At 48.2% G+C, this 22,236-nt stretch overlaps 1 protein-coding gene across 2 annotated transcripts; it reads right to left on the bottom strand.

The window, feature by feature from the left end:
• Window positions 1-11: 11 nt before the first annotated feature.
• Window positions 12-21,654, bottom strand: nr3c1 (nuclear receptor subfamily 3, group C, member 1 (glucocorticoid receptor)). 2 transcript variants are annotated; one of them, XM_060062908.1, is made up of 9 exons: window positions 21,310-21,654; window positions 19,543-20,701; window positions 8,770-8,939; window positions 8,244-8,360; window positions 7,390-7,671; window positions 6,852-6,996; window positions 5,877-6,007; window positions 4,762-4,919; window positions 12-4,275 (listed from the first exon to the last, which is right to left on the bottom strand). In XM_060062908.1, exons 2-9 carry the CDS (start codon window positions 20,652-20,654, stop codon window positions 4,123-4,125), a joined length of 2,268 nt encoding a protein of 755 aa, XP_059918891.1. In that variant the 5' UTR covers window positions 20,655-20,701; window positions 21,310-21,654; the 3' UTR covers window positions 12-4,122. The 2 variants fall into 2 exon arrangements, with proteins under 2 accessions (XP_059918891.1, XP_059918890.1); XM_060062907.1 differs by having other exon boundaries at window positions 19,543-20,780; window positions 21,310-21,653.
• Between the last annotated feature and the right edge of the window lie 582 nt (window positions 21,655-22,236).

Here is a 22,236-nt window from a genome sequence, read left to right as displayed (position 1 = left end):
AAACAAGCATCACCATGATAAAAGCGCATTTATTGGTGAGCAATTGGCTGCCGTGATAACCATTTTTATTGTTCAGAATTGAATTAGTTGAATAAATGCATCGGTGTACAATTTGTTTTAAAGTACCACTGAGACATAGGCCTACATTTAAACATTTAATAAATGGAGGAAAGGATCAATAAGATTCACACTACATGGAGAAATGATACAGATGAGTTAGAAAAATGGGTATTTTGAGACAAATACATTTACATCATTGAATATATGTACATAAATGAAATTTTAAGCAAAAAAAAGTTTTAAAGAAAGTATATCTCAGTGAAATATGCTCTGCCCTTGATATCTTTTTTCATTTTTTTTTTTTTTTTTTTAAAGGTAATGTCTGCATATGTTTTATACAAAATAGATTTTCAAAACAATATTTGGGTAGTGCAAACTTTTAGATTCAAGCTGGTCGATTACTTTCACAAACAGTTTTGCGTGAAAAGACTAAAACCTATTCTATTCACAGTATTTCACAACTTGACCAAAGCCATCCGAGATAGAATACAAAATGTGTTAAAAAACAAAGAACTGTACAATTCTATCCAAAGAATCACGTGGATATATGTTGAATTCGTCTGTATATCTTGCTTTGGTCAACTTGTCGTCTAACATAATAGGCTTTATTTGTGCGGTGAAAAGTAACGTGATGGTATTTCCTGAAAAGCTCAGGCCTGAAGAGAGAGAGAGAAGACAAATGCAGGTCCGCCCTTGTGTGTATAGCTTATATTGGAAAAAACAACAAAGAATAACAACAAAAGGAAGCAATTTCATGTCTCATGTAGAAATGCACTCTGTAAGTGTAATTATTTTATACAAGTATTGCATATTTAGTTGTCAATCTCAAAAATGTAGTATGCCCGAGAGGCAGGATACATTCTTGAGCCAGTAGGAGGCAAGTATGCGGTTTTTCTCTTTTCTTTCCTTTATACAGGTTTTAAAAAACAGCAGCAGATTTGTACACACACTGGATGTGAAAGTAACCCATGAGTGCACCCTTATGCAGATTGTGAATAATGTCGGTTTTTCTTTTGTTTGTTTTTTTGCACCAAGAACTATACTATAAAAAAAACTTGGATACAAAATGAATCGGAGGTGTGAGAACAGATGATGATGGGGTAGGGAGGGGAAGGGGGGATAAACTGTTTAGGAGGAGTACATGGCACAGCCGTTCATACCTCCAAGCAGACACGTCGGGACACCTTTCTGGGGTTCTGTGTTGTTATTTCTCAAAGTGGCCCTGATAAAAACACAGTATAACGCCGCAGATTCTAACTCCACGTTTGTTAGGTTTCTTTTGGTTTATACAGTCTGCTAGTGGACGTTAAGCATGTTTTATCAATGCATCTGCAAATTGTATCAAATGACAACCTGAGCATGGGAGCGTTACAAAATTCACTCAATCACATATATATATATATATATTTTTTTTTTTTGGCATTGTAAATAAACTGGTGGCGTCAGTTATAATACATGTAAACGAATGCAAAACTGATTACTTGTATCATGGATTATTCTGTACTCTAGCGACAAAATGCAAACTAAATTGGCCAAATATTCTTGAAATTAAGGGCACCTCCATTCTCAATCCACTGTCAATCATTCTCTTGAGCATTCACATTCATTTTGATAATTTTTTTGTTAAACATAAAACCATACTGACAGGGATAAGGTTCACCTTAAAACAAGAAGACAACCCAATAAGTGCTACCATGATTAAAATATGAATGTTATTTTCATCAATTTTCTTTCCTAAACACAAAGGTTATTTAAAGTACTTTGCATTAAAATAAAATTGCCCAGTGATTAGTTAATAACTATTTCCTGTATTCCATTTGAATGGTCCAACAGAGAAAGGGTAAGTAATTTAGGTGTCTTAAATTCTTGCGTTAGACAATATTAGATGTCTAAACATTTGGACACCACATTTTCATTGCTATCAAGGGTGATCCGTGTTCCAAACTAACAGAAACAGACCAAAACAAACAAGAAACAGACCAAAGCAAACGAAAAACAGACCAAAACAAATGAGGCTTTGGCACTCACCATTCCAGGACCATTGAGGTCCTATTCTGCTTGACCTCCACAATCAACAACTACAGTATTCTTTAGGGAACGGTAGTAGCCACGATATAGGAGTTGAGTGCTTAACTCATATGTACTGTATATATATATTTATAGACATAGATATCTCTATAGAGATGGAGAGAGAGAGATCTATAAAGGGATATATATATCTATATATATATACGTGGAAATGTTTTAGGCACGTGTAAACTCCAACAGCAATGATGTTGAGGAAAACGTGCCCAAGAGGGTGCAACAAATGCTAAAAAGGGCATTAAAAAATGTTTAGGTTAGATGTGTGAGGTTTGACCGGAGAGTCAGCCAGCGCCTGCACCCAAAGCTCTGTATCGGCATGTTGTCATCAAAATGACATGTCATTGAGCATAATCGATCAACACTTTACAGGAAGAAAGTTAATTTGCAGCATTTGCATTGTGAAAACATGCCCACACAGAGGATCAAGGACAGCCAATGGCAGAACTGGAACTGCATGTTCTGTTTACCATGTTGTACACAGACCCAAGAATATATCTTATTGTTTCTATCCTATAAAGGCTTTTTAAAGATTTATGGAAAATATATAAACTCTGAAAGAGATTTGACCTGTTAAAGTATGACTGAATAGACTCCCAAAAACTAAAGATACATTATGCCCCTTCTCCTCTGATTGGCTTACGCAAAATCCTGTGTCATTCCCTCAGTGGACTCCCGGGACAATAAGGGGAGGAGCAAAAGATACGACTAGACAAAGCTCCAGTTCCGATATCCAAAACATTTGTTTGAGGTATAAGTGCTGCTGAAAGCTTCCTAAAGTGACTAAAGAAAATCTACTACCTAGACCCCTCCTAGGACTGTGGTTCATGTTTGAGACCAGATGGGAGACTGGGCCGCCCGTTCCAATTGGAAAACCCAGAGAATCGAGGGGGAAATCCAAACGTGCAATAAGAAGAAAGGTGTAGTACGCGGTTCTACAGGAAAAAGAAGGGCAACGAATCTGATGTTTAAGCTTTGCTTTCTTTAAAAAGGCACATGTTTCTTTTTTCCTTTTCCCTTTTACATACAACATGTTCAAATAGTCGAGGTTAGCACGTGGGGGGGGGGGGGGGGGGGGGAGACTCATACTCATGAGGGTGCAGGATAAGTGCTGTTGAAATGACGAGGGTTTGGACAAAGGAGAACAGGTGGATGGGAACACGGAACACTATTTCCGCCCCGACAGTCCCAGAGAAGCCCAAGGTCCTAAATGCCTGTTGAATAGCGGAATATCGTGAATATCTTTATACTGCAACCCCATCCCACTGGGAACGATATAAACTGCGATACGTTTTTTGGAAAATGTACAAAATACTTTTTTTTTAAGAACCTTTCCTGCAGGTCGACACTGTTTTCAAACCACTGCAGATATACAGTGTGTGTGTGTGTGTGTGTGTGTGTGTGTGTGTGTGTGTGTGTGTGTGTGTGTGTGTGTGTGTGTGTGTGTGTGTGTGTGTGTGTGTGTGTGTGTGTGTGTGTGTGTGTGTAATCCTGAGACAGCACGGATGGTTAGCCTATTTCACTCAGTGATTATCAAAAAAAACGAGTCCTATATGTTACACACTAAACACCTTCTACTGCTCCACAATAACAACAACAACATCTCTATGCTTCCTCTCGTTCCGGCCCTCACGTTGTCGGCCTTTGCAACCCAAAAAGGTTCACCTTTCTGCGAAACCTTTCTTTTCCTTCACCGCATGAAAGCCCTTCTCCAGTAGCATACCTGCTTCTTCAAGAAAGACACCATCTCACACTCACTCACTCAGCCTCAGCCCCTCCCTCTCCGTCCTCCAGTTCTCCCGGCGCGTTCCTGTCCCACCACCTCCGTCCTCGTGCCTTCAGCTCGTCCTCCTACCGGTGGCGAGGCCCTGAGGCGATGGGCGGATTTTAAGGCATTGTCTGTAGTTCCTGCTGCTGCGGCGGCTGCTAGTGCTGCGGTTGTCGTGGTGGTCGTTGCCGTGTCGCCGGGGGGGGGCCCAGTCATCTCTGGTGGAAGAGGAGCGGCTTCATGCTGCCCGCCTTGAATTTGGGCAGTTGGTTGCTGATGATCTCCGCCAGCATCTCGGGGAACTCCACGCTCAGCGACTTGTTGACAAACGTGTAGAAGCAGAAGTTGAGCAGCCCTCCGACCATCTGCAACACAGCGCGGGAGAAGGCGGAGAGCCGTTGGTCAGCCCGGTTCGCGCGCACACGTGGGACCGCCCTCCGGTTACAGTGTGACAAGAACAACGACCAACGCTATTCAAAACAAAACGTCTCCTCAGCCCTTGTTCTGAATCATTCAGCTACTCTGCAATTTGTTTTGTTTTTTAGAAGCTAGTTTGTGCAGTACTGGGCTTTTTGTTTGTTTAAAGGTCTATTTATAGTCTATAGTCTATTTTTGATTCTGTGCTTAGCTGCCAATTTTTTATGATGTAAATGTTAAGCACTGAAGAAGAAACGTGGGTATAAACGGGTATGGAACTCCTCCCCAGGTGAAGAGTAAGGACCACATTCATCCACTGTTGTAGAAGTGATTGACGCGGAAACCATGCCTGAGGTCACAGCAGTGTATAAAGAAACAATACATCAACGCCCAGGTCCCTCCGTTCAACAGACGACCTTGTGCTCCCTCCGTACCTCGTGCATGGAGTCCAGGAGCTTGGTGAGCTGGTAGAAGCGCTGCCAGTTCTGGCTGGAGTTTTCCTCCCGCTTCACGATGGCCTTGCCCAGCTCCTTGATGTAGGACATGCGGATCTCATCAAAGACAGACTGGCTCTTCAGGCCGTCCTTTGGCACTGCAGATGGGGAGAGGAAGAGGAGGGGGATGAAGGGATCTGCTTTTTTATTTCCTTTTGCATCTACGTGACGTCACAGCATGTGCTGCTCACTCGAGAGTCTGGCATCAAATGGTTGCCTGCCCCGGTTAAGAAAACAAATGACTTAAAAACGATTATTGAATTGGATCAATTTGTTTGGTATATGCAACAGATTGTTTTTTGGTGGCATGGGCAATTGAAGTTAGACAATGCACCCTGAAGTGTGCCACGGTCATGGCCAGATTTATATAGTTTGTGGTTCTCTCCGCAATATTTGATCCGATGGTTTAATGTTTTGCATGACCTGGTCAGTGATTCTTCCAATAGAAATAATATGCAGATGACAAGCCGTTCTATACCAAAGGAGATAATCTCATTCAAGGGATGTGCAGACGATAGGCGATGCCACACATTCTGCACCATCAGTTGGGTTCAGTCTAGTTTATATCACCTCACGCACCCTTCGCCCCGCATCAGCACACACCCTCAGACCACCCAAGACCAAGATCCGCACCATGGGCGAACGGGCTTTCTCCGCTGCTGCCACAAGACTATGGAACGCCCTCCCTGACCACCTGAAGGCCCCACAGACTACAGCCGTTTTAAAAAAATAAACGCAAGACTTATCTTTTTAAAAAAAGCCTTTTGCTAATTACCCTTTTACTGTTTATGCATTATATGTTTAAACAACCGTTTTATTTTTTTTCCTCTCCACGTTGAGATTTCTGAATGTAAAGTGCTCTACAAATTTAATATATTATTATTATTATTATTATTATTATTATTATTATTATTATCATATACTAGTCAAAGTATATATTAACGAGTGAGGGAACACGTCCATGTGGGACCCTTTGGATCGCGGTGGATATTTAGAAGAGCCGGGAGGACGATCCAGAGAGGATAGGTCGATTGAGAAGACGAAAGGCAGCGTACCTGTGCTGAGCAGCAGCAGCACCTTCATGCACAGGTACTCGTCGTGGGACACCTGCAGCCGGACAAACTCGCTGGAGATCTTCAGCATCTGCTCACACTGGTCGGCCATGTAGGGCAGCTTCATCCGGGCCCTGACGGAGTCACAGCACGACAGGGGAATTAGGCCCAATCCCATTTCTACCCCTTACCCCTCCCTCTTACCCCTCCCCCTTGTTTTGAAGGGGTAAGGGGTAGAAATGGGATTGGGCCTTAGGCCCAATCCCATTTCTACCCCTTACCCCTTCCTCTTACCCCTCCCCCTTGTTTTGAAGGGGTAAGGGGTAGAAATGGGATTGGGCCTAAGGCCCAATCCCATTTCTACCCCTTACCCCTCCCCCTTGTTTCGATGGGGTAAGAGGAAGAGGAAGGGGTAAGAGGAACACTAAGGCGTTGCCTTAGTGTTCAAGGCTACGCTTCTTTTATTGGCGTAACTCTGCGTGTAAGGAGAGCTCATTCCTTAGTGTGAGACACAGCTGTTTCATTGTTTTATTTAGCCATTACTGGGTTTCTAGGTTACTAAACGACATGCAGTTACATCCTTTTGGATCTTGGGATGGATCTTGCCACATAAAAACTGCCACGAAACCAACGGAGGCTGTGAGCCCGAGGACATATAGGGGTTGTTTAGATATTTGTAATCGAGCAATGTCCATAAAAGAGCTACAACACCACACTTGCATTCTTTCTGGAGCGAACAAACTGTCGTTTGCTACATGGTATAAAAGAAACAGTCACATCACAAGACACCCTGGGGGCTGCTCTGAAGGAGGGCGGAAAGAATGTCAGATCTCAAGTACCGCACCAGGCCACAATGGATTCCACCGATAATGTGCAGTCAGTGCATTGAAGGCCAAAAAAATGATTAACAACGAGTGAGGCTGCGCTGTGAGAAAGTGCTGGCGAGCCCAGCGGTGCTCCGAGACCGGGTTCACGTACTCGTTGATGACGAGGTCGGGCGCGAAGCAGAGCATGTTCCCGCTGCACTGCTGGTAGGACCTCCATCCCAGGCCGAAGGACATGAGGAAGAGCCACGAACACTGCAGCAAAGTCATTTGGTCGTCCAGGTGCAGGTTCCTAAAGCCTGTGAGAGGGGGGGGGGGGGGGGGGGAGAAGAGAAGGGACGGGTGATTAATCCCTGCTGCTGTGATGATAGTGTCGCAACAAACGGTCTATTCACCGGTTAAAAACGTGACCGTCCAGCCATCGCTCAAGCCACTATCGAGTCAAAAGATCAGACCATGTGCCGGTTATCTTCGGCCGCAGCCGTACACGTATGCAGTGGTCCAGTGACCCCTGCCAAACGAACTGAAGGTCACTACAGCCCTTTGAAACCCCCCCGACACCCTATTGAGCTAGCACACGGTTAGCACATGAGCCAGCAACCAGACCCCAGCAAACAAGAGCACCGGTGATGAGGTGAAACCACCAAAGTCCCCCCCCCCCACCCCACCCCCCCGTTCCCAGGCCATCCTACCTGGCAGGGCCTTGGCCCACTTGACGGCCGAGACCACCTGCCGGCCCCCCAGCCGGTTGAGGGTGGTCATGAGGCGGGTGGAGGTGTCGGGCAGCGTGCCGTCGTAGCCGGCGTAGATGGTGTCGGGCTCGATGGCCTTGAGCAGCGACAGCATGGTGGGGATGAGCTGGGGCATGGACTTGGGCACGAGGGAGCGCGACTCGGCGGGCGGCGGCGGGGCCTGCTCGGCCGGGTTGGCCTGCTGGAGCCCCTTGATGCGGTTCAGCTTCTTGGTCTTCCTCGCTGAGATGGAGGAGGAAAGGGGGTGGGGGGGGGGACAGAAGGGGTAGACAGTGTGCGGTGAGGAGGTTGTGTTTTTTTTTTTTTTTTTTTAAGTCGGGCACAAAACACACACACACACACACACACACACACACACACACACACACACACACACACACACACACACACACACACACACACACACACACACACACACACACACACACACACACACACACACACACACACACACACACACACTTTGTAGCCGTTGTGTGGTACCGTTGCACAACCTCCGTCGGACGGGCGGTACGTTTGGTTTCCTGTGAAAGGGGTTCCGCCCTTGGAAGTCTAAAGATTAACGACTACGACGATGATGATCAACCGAGACGAATCAGAGTAGTCAACTATCAAAACAATCCAGAACAATAAAGATTGATCATTAAAACATCAAAGTAGATTTGATTTTCTGTCATTCAATATAAGTGATTGAAATAGGGCGTGACTTGGTGAGATGAATCTGCTATAATTATCATCAGTCCTAGCAGGGCGTGTCACGAGAGAGGCCGGTGCGTTGGCGGTGAACTCCTCACCCTCCAGGTTCATGCCCGCCATCAGACACTTGCGGAAGCGGCAGGCCGGGCAGTTCTTCCGTCGGATCTTATCGATGATGCAGTCGTTCCTCCCGGCGCACAGATAGTTGTGTTGCCCTGCGGGGTGGGTGGGGGAGAAACACACGCCAGGGAGCATTAGTTTGATCACGAGTCTCTTTATTGTGGTGTTTTGGATGAACCTCACGGCATGAGGGACTTTCACAGTCAATGCCGTTCTGTCATCCCCCGTCGAGGATGAAAGACCCCCCTGTCCTCTCCGGAACGCAGAGCCGAACATATGATCCCACGTCGCGCAGCTCAACTCATTTTGCGACCATCAATGCATGCGCGCACGCACACATGCACGTCGCACGCACACTAAATGTGTGAAGCTGCCACCAACGAGGCAGGCTAAGGGCGGCTAAAAGCGATGCAGTGTTATTTCAAAGTTCAAAATTGTGCGATCATAAACAAAACGCTCAAATGAATGCACAGCAAGAACGACAACAAAATACAAATGAGTCACCTTCGACAGCTCGCTTGAAGAACACCTTGCAGCTGCCGCAGGTGAGCACGCCGTAGTGGCAGCCGGACGCCTCGTCCGAGCACACCAGGCAGATCTTGTGGGTGCCCCCGCTGGCCTTGCCCCCCTGGGTGGAGGGTGAGGGGGTGACCCCATCCTGTCTGGAAGTCGAACTGTGGGCAGAGGGGGAGGGTCATGAGGCACGACAGAAGAAAGGCGGGAGAAACGTCAATAGTGGGCACGCCGTCTGCTGCATCCTCAAGACGCGTTCCGATAAAGCCCAGCGCGTGGGGGCACTGAACTTCATTTGCGCTTGCCGTTATCTTTATGTATTCTCATGCAAACATAAAAACGGAAATAAAACGAGGTCATCAACACGTTTTTCCCTCCCCGGGTACCCGCTCGTCTCCCGACTTCAAAAACTTCCGAACAGCGAAAAGCCGAGGCAGCTGTATAAATAACAGATCATCACAGCAGGCGGCTTAGCGCATTCTTAGTTCAAAGAGACGCATCTCGTGCTCCGTCAATTGCCCATTCTCTTTATTCGCCTAAAGACACAAATCCGAACGCCCCCATGCCCTCTACACAACCAGACAGGTTTAATCATAGAGCCCAGCAGAGAGTCCATCAGGCTGCGATGTGCGCACACCCAGCCTCGCCACTAGAGGGAGCGTGGCCCTGCAGCAATGCCCAGAGGGCCGAGGGCCGAGGTCCCCGCCCCTCTCCAGCCCCAACGGCCACGGCGGCAACAACAACACACCCCCACACAGGGGAGGATGTCGTGTCCGACTGAAGAGACGTGCGCATCTGCCCGGCCATGTGTCTGTCCGTGTCTCCGTCCGGCTGCCACTGCGCCGAGGGTGGGAAACAAAGGCCCGTCTCTTTTTAGAAGGGGAGCCTTTGTCATCCCCCCCCTCCCGATGGTCCCGCTATGACGGCCCACCCGGTCGGGGGGCTCGGCGCTTCCAGTTACATAAGAGTGAGTGTGAGCGAGTGCGGTGGGCGGCGTCGGCCCGCCTCACCTGCTCCGCGTGGGCGCAGGCGGCCGACCGGACTCGAGAGCAAAACAGAGCAGTGAGGCCCCTTCACATGCACTCAGGCTCTGGGATTAAAAACCCATCATTTATGAGCCACTCAACGACCAGGAGACTGAAGGGCCGAAGGCGTTCGTTTGCCGGTTGGACAGGAGTTGTGCAGCAGCAGCAGTGCGTTCAATAAGAGGCGTCGCCCAGCCCCCCCAGCCCCCCCCCCCCCCCCCCCCCCTGAAGAGTAGCCTCCCTGCGGTCAATATCGCATGTGTTCCGACGGGTAATGAACTTTCCATATCCTGCTGCTTCCTCTCCCTTCGCCCTCGCCTTATGCACTTTCGAACATCGAGCCCTTCCAGGGGCTCCACGGCCACCTGTGTGTGTGTGTGTGTGTGTGTGTGTGTGTGTGTGTGTGTGTGTGTGTGTGTGTGTGTGTGTGTGTGTGTGTGTGTGTGTACACAGGTGAACATCGCCACGGAGAGCCTACACGTCTGTGTGGAGGACAGCAGAAACGATTCTGATGGGGCCTCTCGGGTCTGCGCCACATCACACATGCGTGAGACCATCGTCAACAAAGAGCTCTCAGGATGTCATGTCGTGCAGATGGCTCATTTTTTGACCAAAAAAAAAAATGAGACAACTTCCTTGAGGAAGTCATTGCATCTGAACAGTGATGCACGATGTGATGCACGATGACTAATGGCACGCAACCTATTAAGCTGCTTGTTATCTAGTCAATCATGCATTGAAACGATGCACATCACAGCATAAGTAGTGCTAAATGGTAATGTATATCATGCACATCCTATTATTATTATTATTATTATTTCTTATGATGAGTCAGGAGTAACTCTCCAGCAACTCGTCTCTCCTTTGCTCCCCGATACTGGCTGGAGGGGTGTTGGCTGAGGCCAGCTGGTAAATGGGCGAATGACAGGAAGCAAGCCTGAACCATTCAAGCTTACTGGCAGCTCAGGATCTCGGAGTGGAAGGAGGAAAGGGAAGAGGGAACGTATCCAAGAGGAATCCAAAGCCAACATGAGGAGACCATGCAAACTGCACAAAGGCCAGCGTTCAACCAGTCTGCGTGTAGGCCTGAATCTATGCATCCCATATCAGCCCACATAGTCCAACCATGTACAATACCCAACAGAGATTAACGATGAAGACGGATTCCAGTTTCCCACGTCACTTTTGCCTTTAATGAAGTGTTGAAGAAGTGTTAAAAGAAGGTGAATAAAAAATTATGAATGATTTGATCAGAGAATCGTCTCCTCTACGCGTCTTGCTACGTGTCATGTGATCTCCTTCCCCCGAGCAAAATCAATCAAGTGCTCTTTTATCGTTCCACCCCAATTCTTTTCACCTTGTGTCTTCCTATGGGTGGAGAACTCCAGTCTTGACGGTGTATTTTAGGAGGAATATGTGCAAGTGTGCCAATTAAGGATTGTGGGAAAGCGATCGCAGTGCCAGCATCATCTTTTACCTCCCGACTTGACGTTTCACAAAAATGCAGATTCCCTTGTTCTTTTTCATATCAACATCTGACGCTGTGAATGTGCACTCGCATAGCACTAGTTTCTGTTGTAGCCTAGTTTACTGAGCAAATCCATTGCTTTCAGGGCTGAGACAGCTGTGCCTGAGGAGAAGATAATGGTTTATAATCCTGCCATTATAATAACGTCATGTGTTCTAAATGCAGCATTATATCCACTATTTATAATGTCCTGACCTGAACACAATTCCATGCTTGGCAACATCGTGGTATGTACGCTAAACAGGGCTTTTTCCCAGGTTACAATAACAACAACAACAAACCCCGTTACGCTACCTGCGCCCTACAGCAGACCTCAGTGTCAAGTGGGTTAGGCTAATCATTATTGATCCAGCTCCTACAGCCATTAGCTCGGTGTGAACATACCAACGCAGCAACGCAGAGGGCTTTGCATACGGATTACAGGCTGTGGCGGGTGGGCCGTGGGGGACATGCGCGTGGGTCGAGCGGCTCGCTCGCATGATCACATGTTCTGACGGCAGCCGGTCACGTCAAGCACTCGACTGTGTGAGAAGAATGGCTTCTTCTTCTTCTTCTTCTTCTTCACGGCTAGGCGGAACACAGAACAAACACGAGCAATGCCCCCCCCCCCCCCCCCCCGGCCCTGGGTGTGATCATCACAGGGAGGGGCGCGGGGGGAGAGGGCCCTTCACTGTTCCACTGGGATGAAGGCCTAAAGGAGGCGTGTTCGTCATACCAAGTCCGCTGGCCGGAATCCAATTAGTGACAGCAAACAGCTTCTTACGATCCTCCGAAGAAGTCCCCCCCCCCCCCAAGTTGGAAACAAACGTAACCTACTTTCTCTGTCCGTTTGACTCCGTTTAAGGGGTAGTGTGTGAACAACAGTGAGGATTTCTGATATATAGATATATTAGATACATAGCAGCAATAGTGTTAGAACAACGAAGTAACGCAGAACACAGCCCTCTGTTGCAGCAGAGTGAGGAGAGCGGGTTTATTTCTCTCAAGTTTGCAGGAACCATATGCCGAGCCGAGTGCTTGTTGTCCACAGGAAGCTGCTGCATTCCCACCAGAGCTTACTAGCGTTCAGGGCAACGCCAGAGCAGCGCAGTCGCCCCGCTCTCCGACTGAAAACACAAGCCTACCCTTCAACAAGTGAGAGCTGGGAGAGTCGGAGGCTTTAATCTTGAGCGCTATCCGTCGATAGGCCACTTCTTCAGGCTGGCCGTCGACCTACCCGGCCCCTCTGCTCGACAGATCATAATCCCTCGTCAGCGCTTGCATTGACGAGGGATGCGAGCCGTGCTGCGACGGCCGTCAGGGTTCTACCGATAACCAATTAAAAGCGAGCGAGCAACAGGACACCCGCGTAAGAATGTCCAGGCAGCCAACGTAACTCCCACTGGGTTTGCCGCCATCAGTAGCACGCCGACACACATGAACGCACATGCAGCTGGAGTTAACCTTTGGCAGTCAGGTGTGGCTTTGTCCTCGGTCTCGGAGAACAATAACACTAGAAGGAGGCGCGTTGTTTAGAGAAAAAAAAAATGGCGGGCTGGCCACGCGGTAAACCATAGAAATGAGCATGCATAGTAATACGTGTCAAGTCAAAGTCCACTTTATTGTCAATTTCAAAATATGTGCCGGACACACAGAGTGACACACACTGTGCAATAAGAACAAAAGGGTAAACGGAGGTAAAATAAGTGCGCTCCATTGTACCTCCCTGCAGGCTTATGAGGCAGGGCAAGAAGGAAGTGTTCCTTCGCCATGTGCGTGTCCTGGTCAACAGAATGCCGTGGCTCTGCTTTAGCAGCCACCCATTCCCCTGCAGGCGAACGAGCCAGGGCAAGAAGGAAGTGCTCCTCCCCAGCAACCCCACCCCCCCCCCTGGCCTGAGGTAGAGCCACCAAAATAGAAATGGGGAACTGGTCTACTCCCTTTGATTCATCGTCCGTGAGCTCAACAACAACAACAGGGCTGTGCGGTGTGTGAGTGTGCATACGTGTATGTATACTGCTGTACACAGTCGCATGTCTGTGAGCCGTATTTTCGATTCTGGACATGCATCCATTTTTCTCATACCTCGTATGGGTCGAGGGTGAGAGCGGAGATGCATTACATCATACATCTCCCGTTTCATAATTTGGGGAGAAAAAGCAGGGCAGAATATGCAAGAGACCATTTGCCCCCCTTTTCTTCCACAAACATGAAATGGGAGCAGGCTGTGGCAAGACCGATAAACGGTCTGAATACTCCAGCAGTATTCCTTCACCATTAACCAAACTGTTTCCTATACCACAGCGCTTGGGGCCGTTGGGTCATACAACGTGCCATTGTATGCACTAAGGCCCGCCCTCCCCCTTTACCAGCCCCCCCCCCCCCCCCCTTTACCCCCAACCACCGTAACACCTCCCCATTCATGCTCAACTGCCATGTTCGGTTAATTTATCGCCCTGGGCTCCCGTCTGCAGAGGCAGGCAGCGGTTCGACTGCGCAGTCTAACATGTGGAGGTGGGGGAGCTTAGCCTCTCCCTTCTCAGCGTGTGTATCTCAAGACAAAGATAACCCTCTGCCAATCACTCCCGTCTCCATTGTACCAAGGAGCTGTGTGTGTGTGCATGTGTGTGCATGTGTGTGTGTGTGTGTGTGTGTGTGTGTGTGTGTGTGTGTGTGTGTGTGTGTGTGTGTGTGTGTGTGTGTGTGTGTGTGTGTGTGTGTGTGTGTGTGTGTGTGTGTGTGTTTGTCTAGGTGCACGGCCACTGTGGAGGCTAGGATTACAGTCCAACTGCTGGCTGTACTGTGCTGTTGGCGGTTGCTCGATAAGCAGCCCATACCATATCGGGACGGGGGGGTGGACCCGATGTCTGGAAACATCCAATGTGCTGACTCGACAAGCCCACGGCATTAACACTGAGCAGAAGGGGTGGGGTGGACGGTTGTGTGGAGAGAAAGCCCACAAGAAGAAGAAGAAGAAAAGCAACAGCCTTAGCGCCAGCCTACCAACACGGTTACACTGAGAGTATTTCAGGTCGGGGTATTTCCGACAGTGAACCGTGCCGACTTCTTTACGATCAGCTGAGCCGAACTAGCGAAAGTGTGCGGTAATACGGAGGAAGTAAAGGGAATGTCAGGTATGTGATCTGGCGAGTTAGCGCTGCGCCAGCTGTGGGGAGCAGAGGGGGGGGGGTTGGGGAAGGGGGGAGAGAAAGTAGGTCAGCGGTGAAGCTCCGCGGTCCACCGGGCTATAGCTGACACACCCACGCCTTGGCCCAGGCGCGCGTCCGGGCCCCGACCACGCACGTCCCTTCACCGCATACTGCATGATACCATGAACGAGGGCCTGCCCCGCACACACGTGCACGCACACACGTACGTGCGTGCGCACACACACACGTGCGCACACACACACGTGCGCACACACACACGTGTGCACACACAGCCTGGTCGTGCAGTTGATTTACAGAGCCTCGCCTGCTGTCACACCCTTGGTGAGCATGATGTGGAAACCGAAGAGACAGAGGGCTGTCGGGAGAGCGAAAGACAGAGAGAGAGACAAAGACTGCTGTGAGGAGGGAGGGAGAGCGAGAGCCCAAGACAGGGGCGCAGCTAGGAGGGAGAGAGGGAGACGGACGGACAGCGACAGGGCTGTTGGAGAGACCGATCGAGACACAGTAGGGAAGAGGGGGGGCAAGGGCACTGCAAAAACAGGCAGGGCAGGGCGTGATAGATCGAGACCTTGACGGCTGAAACAAGCGAGCCTGTATGGAGCCCTCACTTTCTAAAATAACTCCGGGACAGACCACCGATGCCACTAAAAATAAGGAGGCGAAATTCCTTGCGTTGTGGGGACGATGCACGCCGTGAGCCCGACTCATCCGACCGGTCGGGTTGGAACACGCCGGCCTGCTCTGGTGGACGGCAGCGCAGTGGGATCGCGGTCCCACTGAGGGCCCTCTGTTGCTTTGACCTCCACACACCCCTGGGCTCAAGGCTTTAACCTTACCATCTCTGGTCCAGAGGGCATCCATAGAGGGGCCCACTGTGTGCAAGCCCTCCCGACACGTATCCTCTTTAAGTTGGCCCCCGTTCCGACTTCAACACCTCTAAGTATAGCATCACCCTACACGACAATTTCAACAGAGTGCATACCGTGTTGCTTACACAAACGTTTAAGCACTGATTTGAGCTTTCGAAACACTCTCGGATTGCGTCACCTTGAAAAGTTTCCCTTATGCTCGTTGCCAATGCATAAACTTGCAACGATTTGCAAGGAATAAAAACATCTTCAACATAGAAAAAAGTACTAAATTCCATTTTTTGCTTTTTGTCATATTTTATGGTTATTCATTCGTTATCAACACATACCCATTGTGATACAAATATATTATTGCTCTTGTGTAAATGAACCATGGCACAAAGGTTTGATCTAATGACGCGAATTACAAACTAAACACTTCAAAGACTTTCCAAGCAGCAGTGCTGAGGTGTGTGCGAGGGGCACAAATGCTGACGTGCGTGTTGTGCACACAGTGCACACAACAAAAAAATAGCATGCGATCAAACGACTTTTTGCATTAATGTCAGACAGTTTGCAGACTGCAATTTGGAGCCATCCCATAGTCTGGGTTTCATCATACTGTTGCTTCTGCCCTCGACAATCAAAGAAGTAGGCTCTGTTCTATTATTAAGACATTTCATCGGTTACTTTTTCTTTTCACGCTTCCTACATTTAGTCCAATGCTTTTCATGAGCTACCTGCAGTATCACCATGGGTTTTTATTCTTCCGTATTTTGCAGCCCCTTTATTCCCTTAATACTTTTACCATGACAATAAAAACAATTTATGCAACAATTGAAAGGGGTACAGAATGGGGTAGCTATGAGATGCATAATTTTGAATTACTTTGCTATAACTAATAGCATTTAGGGCGCCCCACATAAATGGTAACTACGAGTTATTGCTTCTCCTTCGATTAAAGAAATGATGATACACCATAAAAAGTTGTCCAACTGCTTCCAACATTAGCAGTTATTATATATATGTGTGTATGTATGTATATATATATATATATATATATATATATATATATATATATATATATATATATATATATATATATATATATGTGGTAATAAACGCAGCCATCTGACACATGAACATGCGTGCTAGGAATATTGGCACAACAAAAAGGTGTTTGGTGGGCTAGTCCTATTGAAAGTTGACATTGCAATCACTGACTGTGGACATTACACAACATTGATACCAAGAGGATGCAAATCGCTACAGCACTGCCTTAGGCTGCCCGGGTACTATGGGTTCATTGGTGTTGCAATGTAAACATGCTCAACGGCAGGCCTGTTTCTACCAGCCGGACTGTAAAGGCAGGGGACAAGCCCCTCTTTAACCACCCTTTGAATAATACAGAAAAGAGGAAAGCCCATTTAAAAAAAAATACTGGAACCCCAAGCCATGCCCGATCACAGCCCAGGCTCCAAGAAAACAAGGTATACCATTGACAAGGCTCCAGGTCGCCCTGCCTCTTCTTGTTTTGTCAGAACCGGTCGGTGCTGGCACGACCGCTGAGTCACAAGGTAAAAACTAGTTGTTGGTGTGGAGATCTGGCAAGGAGACAGGCACGCGAGTCGGTCTCATGCCAGCGCTTCTAACTGATGTGTGGTGGACTGTTTCCAGCCCGGAGGCTGCTGCTGCTACGGGCGGCGCCGAGACATGCATGCTCGACACCTCCTGATGGGAATCGTCATGGCTTACATTGTGATTGACAGATCACAGAGATCTGACATGCGATCCACCAATAGGGCTATGCCGGGCTCTTAGTTACGATATATTTTTACTGAAATCACCCTTTGACTTTGGAGAAGGGTGCGGGACTTAACGGGCTAAAGTCACGCAGAGGCCCTGTTCTTACAGACGTTGGGCTCTATGCTAAGGCAGTAAGCAGCCTAGTTTCGTGAAAAGGTTCTAACAAAGTCGGCAACCAAATGCAGACCTAAGGACTGAACTGGTGAGGGTTCTAATCCGTTAAGACCTAACGCACACAAAACAGAACCTGACCCTGGATCTCAGAAGCGACGCTCATGAGTCATTCAAAGCCAAGGTCACACCTCGGACCGAAAACTTAATCTCAAAGTCAAACATACACGACCACAGTCATTGCAAATGACAGCCACATGTGTAATGACGATGTGGGCTGTGGTGTGTCTCGTTCCATCTGTTCCTGGTCAATGACTCTTGGCTCCGCTGTCATGCACTCAGAAGGTGATGACGGGAAACAACTTGTCTGAAAGTAGGTAGGCCCTCTCAAAAGAAGCGATACTCGGGACGGGAGCCATAACGTTTTCCAATCCCACATGTATGCATGTACGGACTGATATGCGTGCCCTTCACACGCATTCAGACACATACAGTCAAACCAACACACGCAAGAGCCGACAAAAAACAACGCCCTGGCATGCGAGTGAGGGTTCGTGCAAGTGAGGTCTTTGAGCGTTGGCACGGCAAAAAAAAACAACACCTCAACAGTTTTGTCGGAGAAACACAGAGAGAGGGGCGTGAATGTGCGTCCAACGTCCAGAACCAAGAGGAAAACAATGGGAGGCTCCTCCTCCCCAGACTTCTCTCTGCCTCACGCCACGGCTGGCTTCAGTATTCCTACTGCGCCAGCGCTAGGCCGGGCCCCAAAGCCTCCTTTACGACTGAGCCCGTAAAAGAAAGAAAAAAACTAAAAAAGGGCCTACATAAATAGCCACATTGTGCGTTGAACGAGCACATTGACGTAAAGGAAAACTTTACATAGAAACTCAAGAAACCGTGTGCCCACCCTGGACTAAGTTGGGTCAAATCCCTAGACCTAGGAGGGTAAATGAGGGTGAAGGAGAAGCACAGAGCCCGTCCGAGCCACTATATTACCGTCTCGCCCCATATACTGCCGAAACGGCTGCCATCAACAATATCACCACACATTTCAGTCGTGCAACCAACCACGTTTTTGCCTTCTTAATGAATTAACACAAAAAGGTTTCTGAAAGACAGGGGTTGCTTGGAGGCCGGATCAGACGAAAGCACCGTGTGTATATTTCTGGCCTACTGCAATTAGTAAGATAGAAGGGATATGGCTTCAAGAGCACACCCACTTAGCCATACAATACCAGCATCCTGTGAAACAGAGGCTTTATAAAACCAAACAACAATTCAATATTACACTATTAGAACTGCTGGAGCCACGACTCTGCAACATTTGAACACATCCAGGGTATACACGTTTCAGAATTAACCTAAATCTTCCAGACGGATGTGCTGATCAAGCAACCAGTCCAAACCCGTTCTTGTTGTGGGTAATGCCACGCATGTGGACATGATTTGAATCGACAGTATCCAGGAAAATACTTGGATCCCTTAAGAGCTCTTCACACAAAGGAATTCCCTAGTGCCTATATTAGTTCCTCCTCTCAAATGCCAAATGCCTTACGTTTTCACCAAGTCATGTATTGTATACAGCAAAAAAACACAACTCTGGAGCCAACATCTGTTAAATCTAGGGTAGGAGCCACCGTACCGTGGACAGTACAATCCACACTCAAACACACACTAGTATATTGTGCGAGTGGATGTATCCATTAAACATGCATGCATAAAATAAGGGATTATCCTTTCATTATTATTGTTATTCTTAAGATTGCTGTAAGGTTGTTTATATTCATGCAGCGAGAACATTTGACACGGTGCATAGGGTAATATCCAGCATTGCATTACAATCTGACAGTTGAAAGAGCTTATATTTAGATATTCCTTTCAACAAAAGATGATGCGTCAGCAAGTTAATAAGTGCTGGCGTGCATAACGCTGCATTAAGGCTATACAGGAATAGTGGTAGGTGCCACCTTCCGTGGTGCTAAGAAAAAAAAAAGTTGAAACGTCAAACTCCAACTCTCCAAGTAGGGGATCCCAAGTTAGAAAGTGGAAACTTTTTGACAGGCGTGACAGTATCCCCCACAGCATGTATCTATCTATCCATCCATCCATCCATCCATCCATCCATCTATCCATATACACACACACACACATCTAGAAGTATTATTCAAATTGCCTCCATTGTGTGTGTGCGACGTGTGTGTTCATGTGTGTGTGTGTGTGTGTGTGAGCCATGATATCTCTGATGGGTGGGCTCGGATAGACCCCACACAATGTCCTGGGTGGATGCTAATTCTCACCTGGCGACGGCGGAGGAGAAGGAAGGAGAGGTAGGGAAGTTGTCCGTGGAGCCCGCAGACTGCACCCGGCTCCAGGGCTCTCTGACGCCGGTCAGCGGGGGGTAGAGGCTGAAGACGGGGGGTTTCTGATCCTTTTGCTGCTGTCCTCCACCGGGACTGGTGGTGGAGGTGGGCGTGCCGCTCGGGTTCACCCCAAAGTGGTAGCTCTGGCCCCCTGAAGTGCTCACCCCGCAAATGGAGATGGGGCTAGCGCACGACATGTCGGACGAGGAGGACGACGCGCTGCTCATCGGGCAGAACCCGCGGCCACAGGTCGCCTTCTCCTGCTTGACCACGCCGGGAGTGCACAGCCGGATGAAAGCCGAGTCCGACTCTTTCTTGATCGCCGCCAGAGGGGTGGTCGGAGTGAGGGAGGCCGGAGTGGCTGGGCTGCCGCTCGACAGGTCCTCCCGGAGGGCCAGGCCGCTGCCGTTCAGCGTGGTGGTGGAGCTGGGCTCGCCTCCGTTAGTGCTCAACGTGAGCTTGGACTCCTTCTCTGAAGAAATGTCCCCCAGCAGAGAGTCGTCCCCGAGGGTGGAGAGGAAGGCGTCGTCGCCGACATAATAATCGGAGGGGGACCCGGCGAGCTCAAAGTCTGGGAGAAGGTCCAAAGTGTTGTCATTGAACAGCTTTGTGTTCATCTCCTCATCTTTCCCAACGTGCCCAAACGAGTCGTGATCCAAATCCATGGAATGGTGGTCGACCTTGTCCATGGAGAAGTCATCCGTTCTGAGGGGGAAAAGGTTAGGGTCTGATCCCCCGATAAGGGAATCCATGGAGGATGAGTGGGTAAGATCCGCTATGCTGGCCTCCAACCGGGAAAGGTTATCCCCAAATGTGTAGCGTCCAAGGGAAGCTGTGGTCTGTGGCTGGAACAACTGCTGCTGGGCCCTCTGGTCCTTGGACGCCCCTCTGGGCTCTGAATCCTCCAGTATGAGGCCAAAAGAGGCAGTTCCAGAGGCAGAAGTGAGCTCCTCTGGAAGTGGACTATTGCTGAGGCTGTTGGGCACATCTCCAGGCTGCATCAAGGGGCTGGACGGTAGCACAACAGCAGTGGCAGATGTGATGGACATTGCACTGTGAGGAGCGACTTTTAATGGAGTTCCATCCACGGGGCTTTCTGTGTAGAAAAGTTTGCTTAAATGGTCATCTCTGTTATTTCGTATCTTCTTCACTCTGCCTTTATCCATCCCGTGATCCTTCAAACAGAGATTGACAGTGAGTTTGAAGCACTGTTTAACATTTGTAAATTAGTTCAAGAAGTTGTGTCAGTATTTGATCTGGCAGAGGGATAAAGGAATTGTGATCCTAGCAGTCAATGTGTGCAGCAGCTGGTTATCTGAACCCGATCTAAACGGGCGGTGAAGGTTGTCACGTATGTACATCTCTGACTGCAGCCGAGCGCGCCATTGATCTGCAGCGTTGCTGCCATACCCAACACCTACGTTAGCATCCGCCTCCCCTTACTCATAGCAGATCCGTTGAGGAGCAAAGTTCACACAGGCTTATCGTAGACCTCGACAAACGTGTTCATACGGAGGAATATAAACAGACCCCATCCTAATAAATGTAATATTTGCCTTGTGTCTATCAGCAGTAACGTCATTGTTACCACACTGCTATCTCCTTTAAGTAGCATTCCCTGCTAGAGATGACATGAACCCAAATCTTGAGGGTCCATAATAACACACTGCAACACTTTAAATTAATACAATTTTAAACTCTTACCGTTCAAAGTGTGTGTGTTGTTTTGGGGGGTGTCTAGATATCTCCTGACAACATTGTTTTGATGGCCAGTATCATTAACAACACGAAGCGGACACTACGGAGCTTGTTTTCTTCCTCATAGGCCTGCTCCTGCGTGTTTACAGGGAACACGGGCGACTCGAGTGCACTCTTATGGAGGTTTTTGCAGTTTCTAACCCCCGCTATGCGATGAATCTAACATGCGTTGGTCAATCACAGCTAGCCATTATGAAAGTAGGCGCTAACCTTTGGGAAAAACATACAAAATGGAGATCTCAGTGAGTCAACGCCATGGCGGCTGTGTTTACAACACGCAGCGCCGCCTTTTGGTAGTATTGGAACACTGCACCTTTCACTCAATGAAGATGACCTACTTTTGAAAACGATGGTTATAACTTATTTTGCGAATTAAAATAGATATCTCCATGGCACCATATGCTTCAAATTAAATATATTTCCCCAAACACTGCTTGCAATGTTATCCCTAATTGACATGGTTCAGACGGGATCTTATATATATTGTTTGGATCGTTCAAACTACATAATCCGAAAATAACACATTAATTAAATTCTCATTTCAAATAAGTATTCTACACATGCTTCAAGAATATCTGTTATATCTGTATACTATTCACCAATATTTAAAGGTAAACAACCTCAGAGCAGTAGGCCTACGCCTCCTGTTTAGGTGAGCTCAATGCGGGCCCTCTAGCGGCTCAAGCTTGAACAGCAGACAGATTCATAAACAACACAGACCATCACTTTCTGTTTACAATGTTTGTGCTTAACGTTTGCTATCCATTGTTCAATAAATAATCAGTTTTTTGCTATAAGAAAAAAAAATTCGGCATACAATTGAGACCCTGACCCCACTAGGCCAGCTTAGGTCATTAAGCTAACACAAATATT

The sequence above is a fragment of the Gadus macrocephalus genome, chromosome 10 (genome assembly GCF_031168955.1).
Source record: "Gadus macrocephalus chromosome 10, ASM3116895v1".
Lineage (NCBI taxonomy): Eukaryota > Metazoa > Chordata > Actinopteri > Gadiformes > Gadidae > Gadus > Gadus macrocephalus.
Note: the sequence above shows the minus strand (reverse complement) of the source record. Positions and strands in the feature narration are given on the sequence as shown.

What these genes read in the sequence shown, in the direction of transcription:
- nr3c1 (XM_060062907.1), bottom strand. Translation starts at nt 20,771, where the DNA reads ATGGATAAAGGCAGAGTGAAGAAGATACGAAATAACAGAGATGACCAT. An exon ending in CTTCAAGCGAGCTGTCGAAG is followed by an intron (nt 8,361 to 8,769) that starts GTGACTCATTTG and finishes CCCACCCCGCAG; the next exon opens with GGCAACACAACTATCTGTGC. An exon ending in GTGGGCCAAGGCCCTGCCAG is followed by an intron (nt 6,997 to 7,389) that starts GTAGGATGGCCT and finishes CCCCTCTCACAG; the next exon opens with GCTTTAGGAACCTGCACCTG.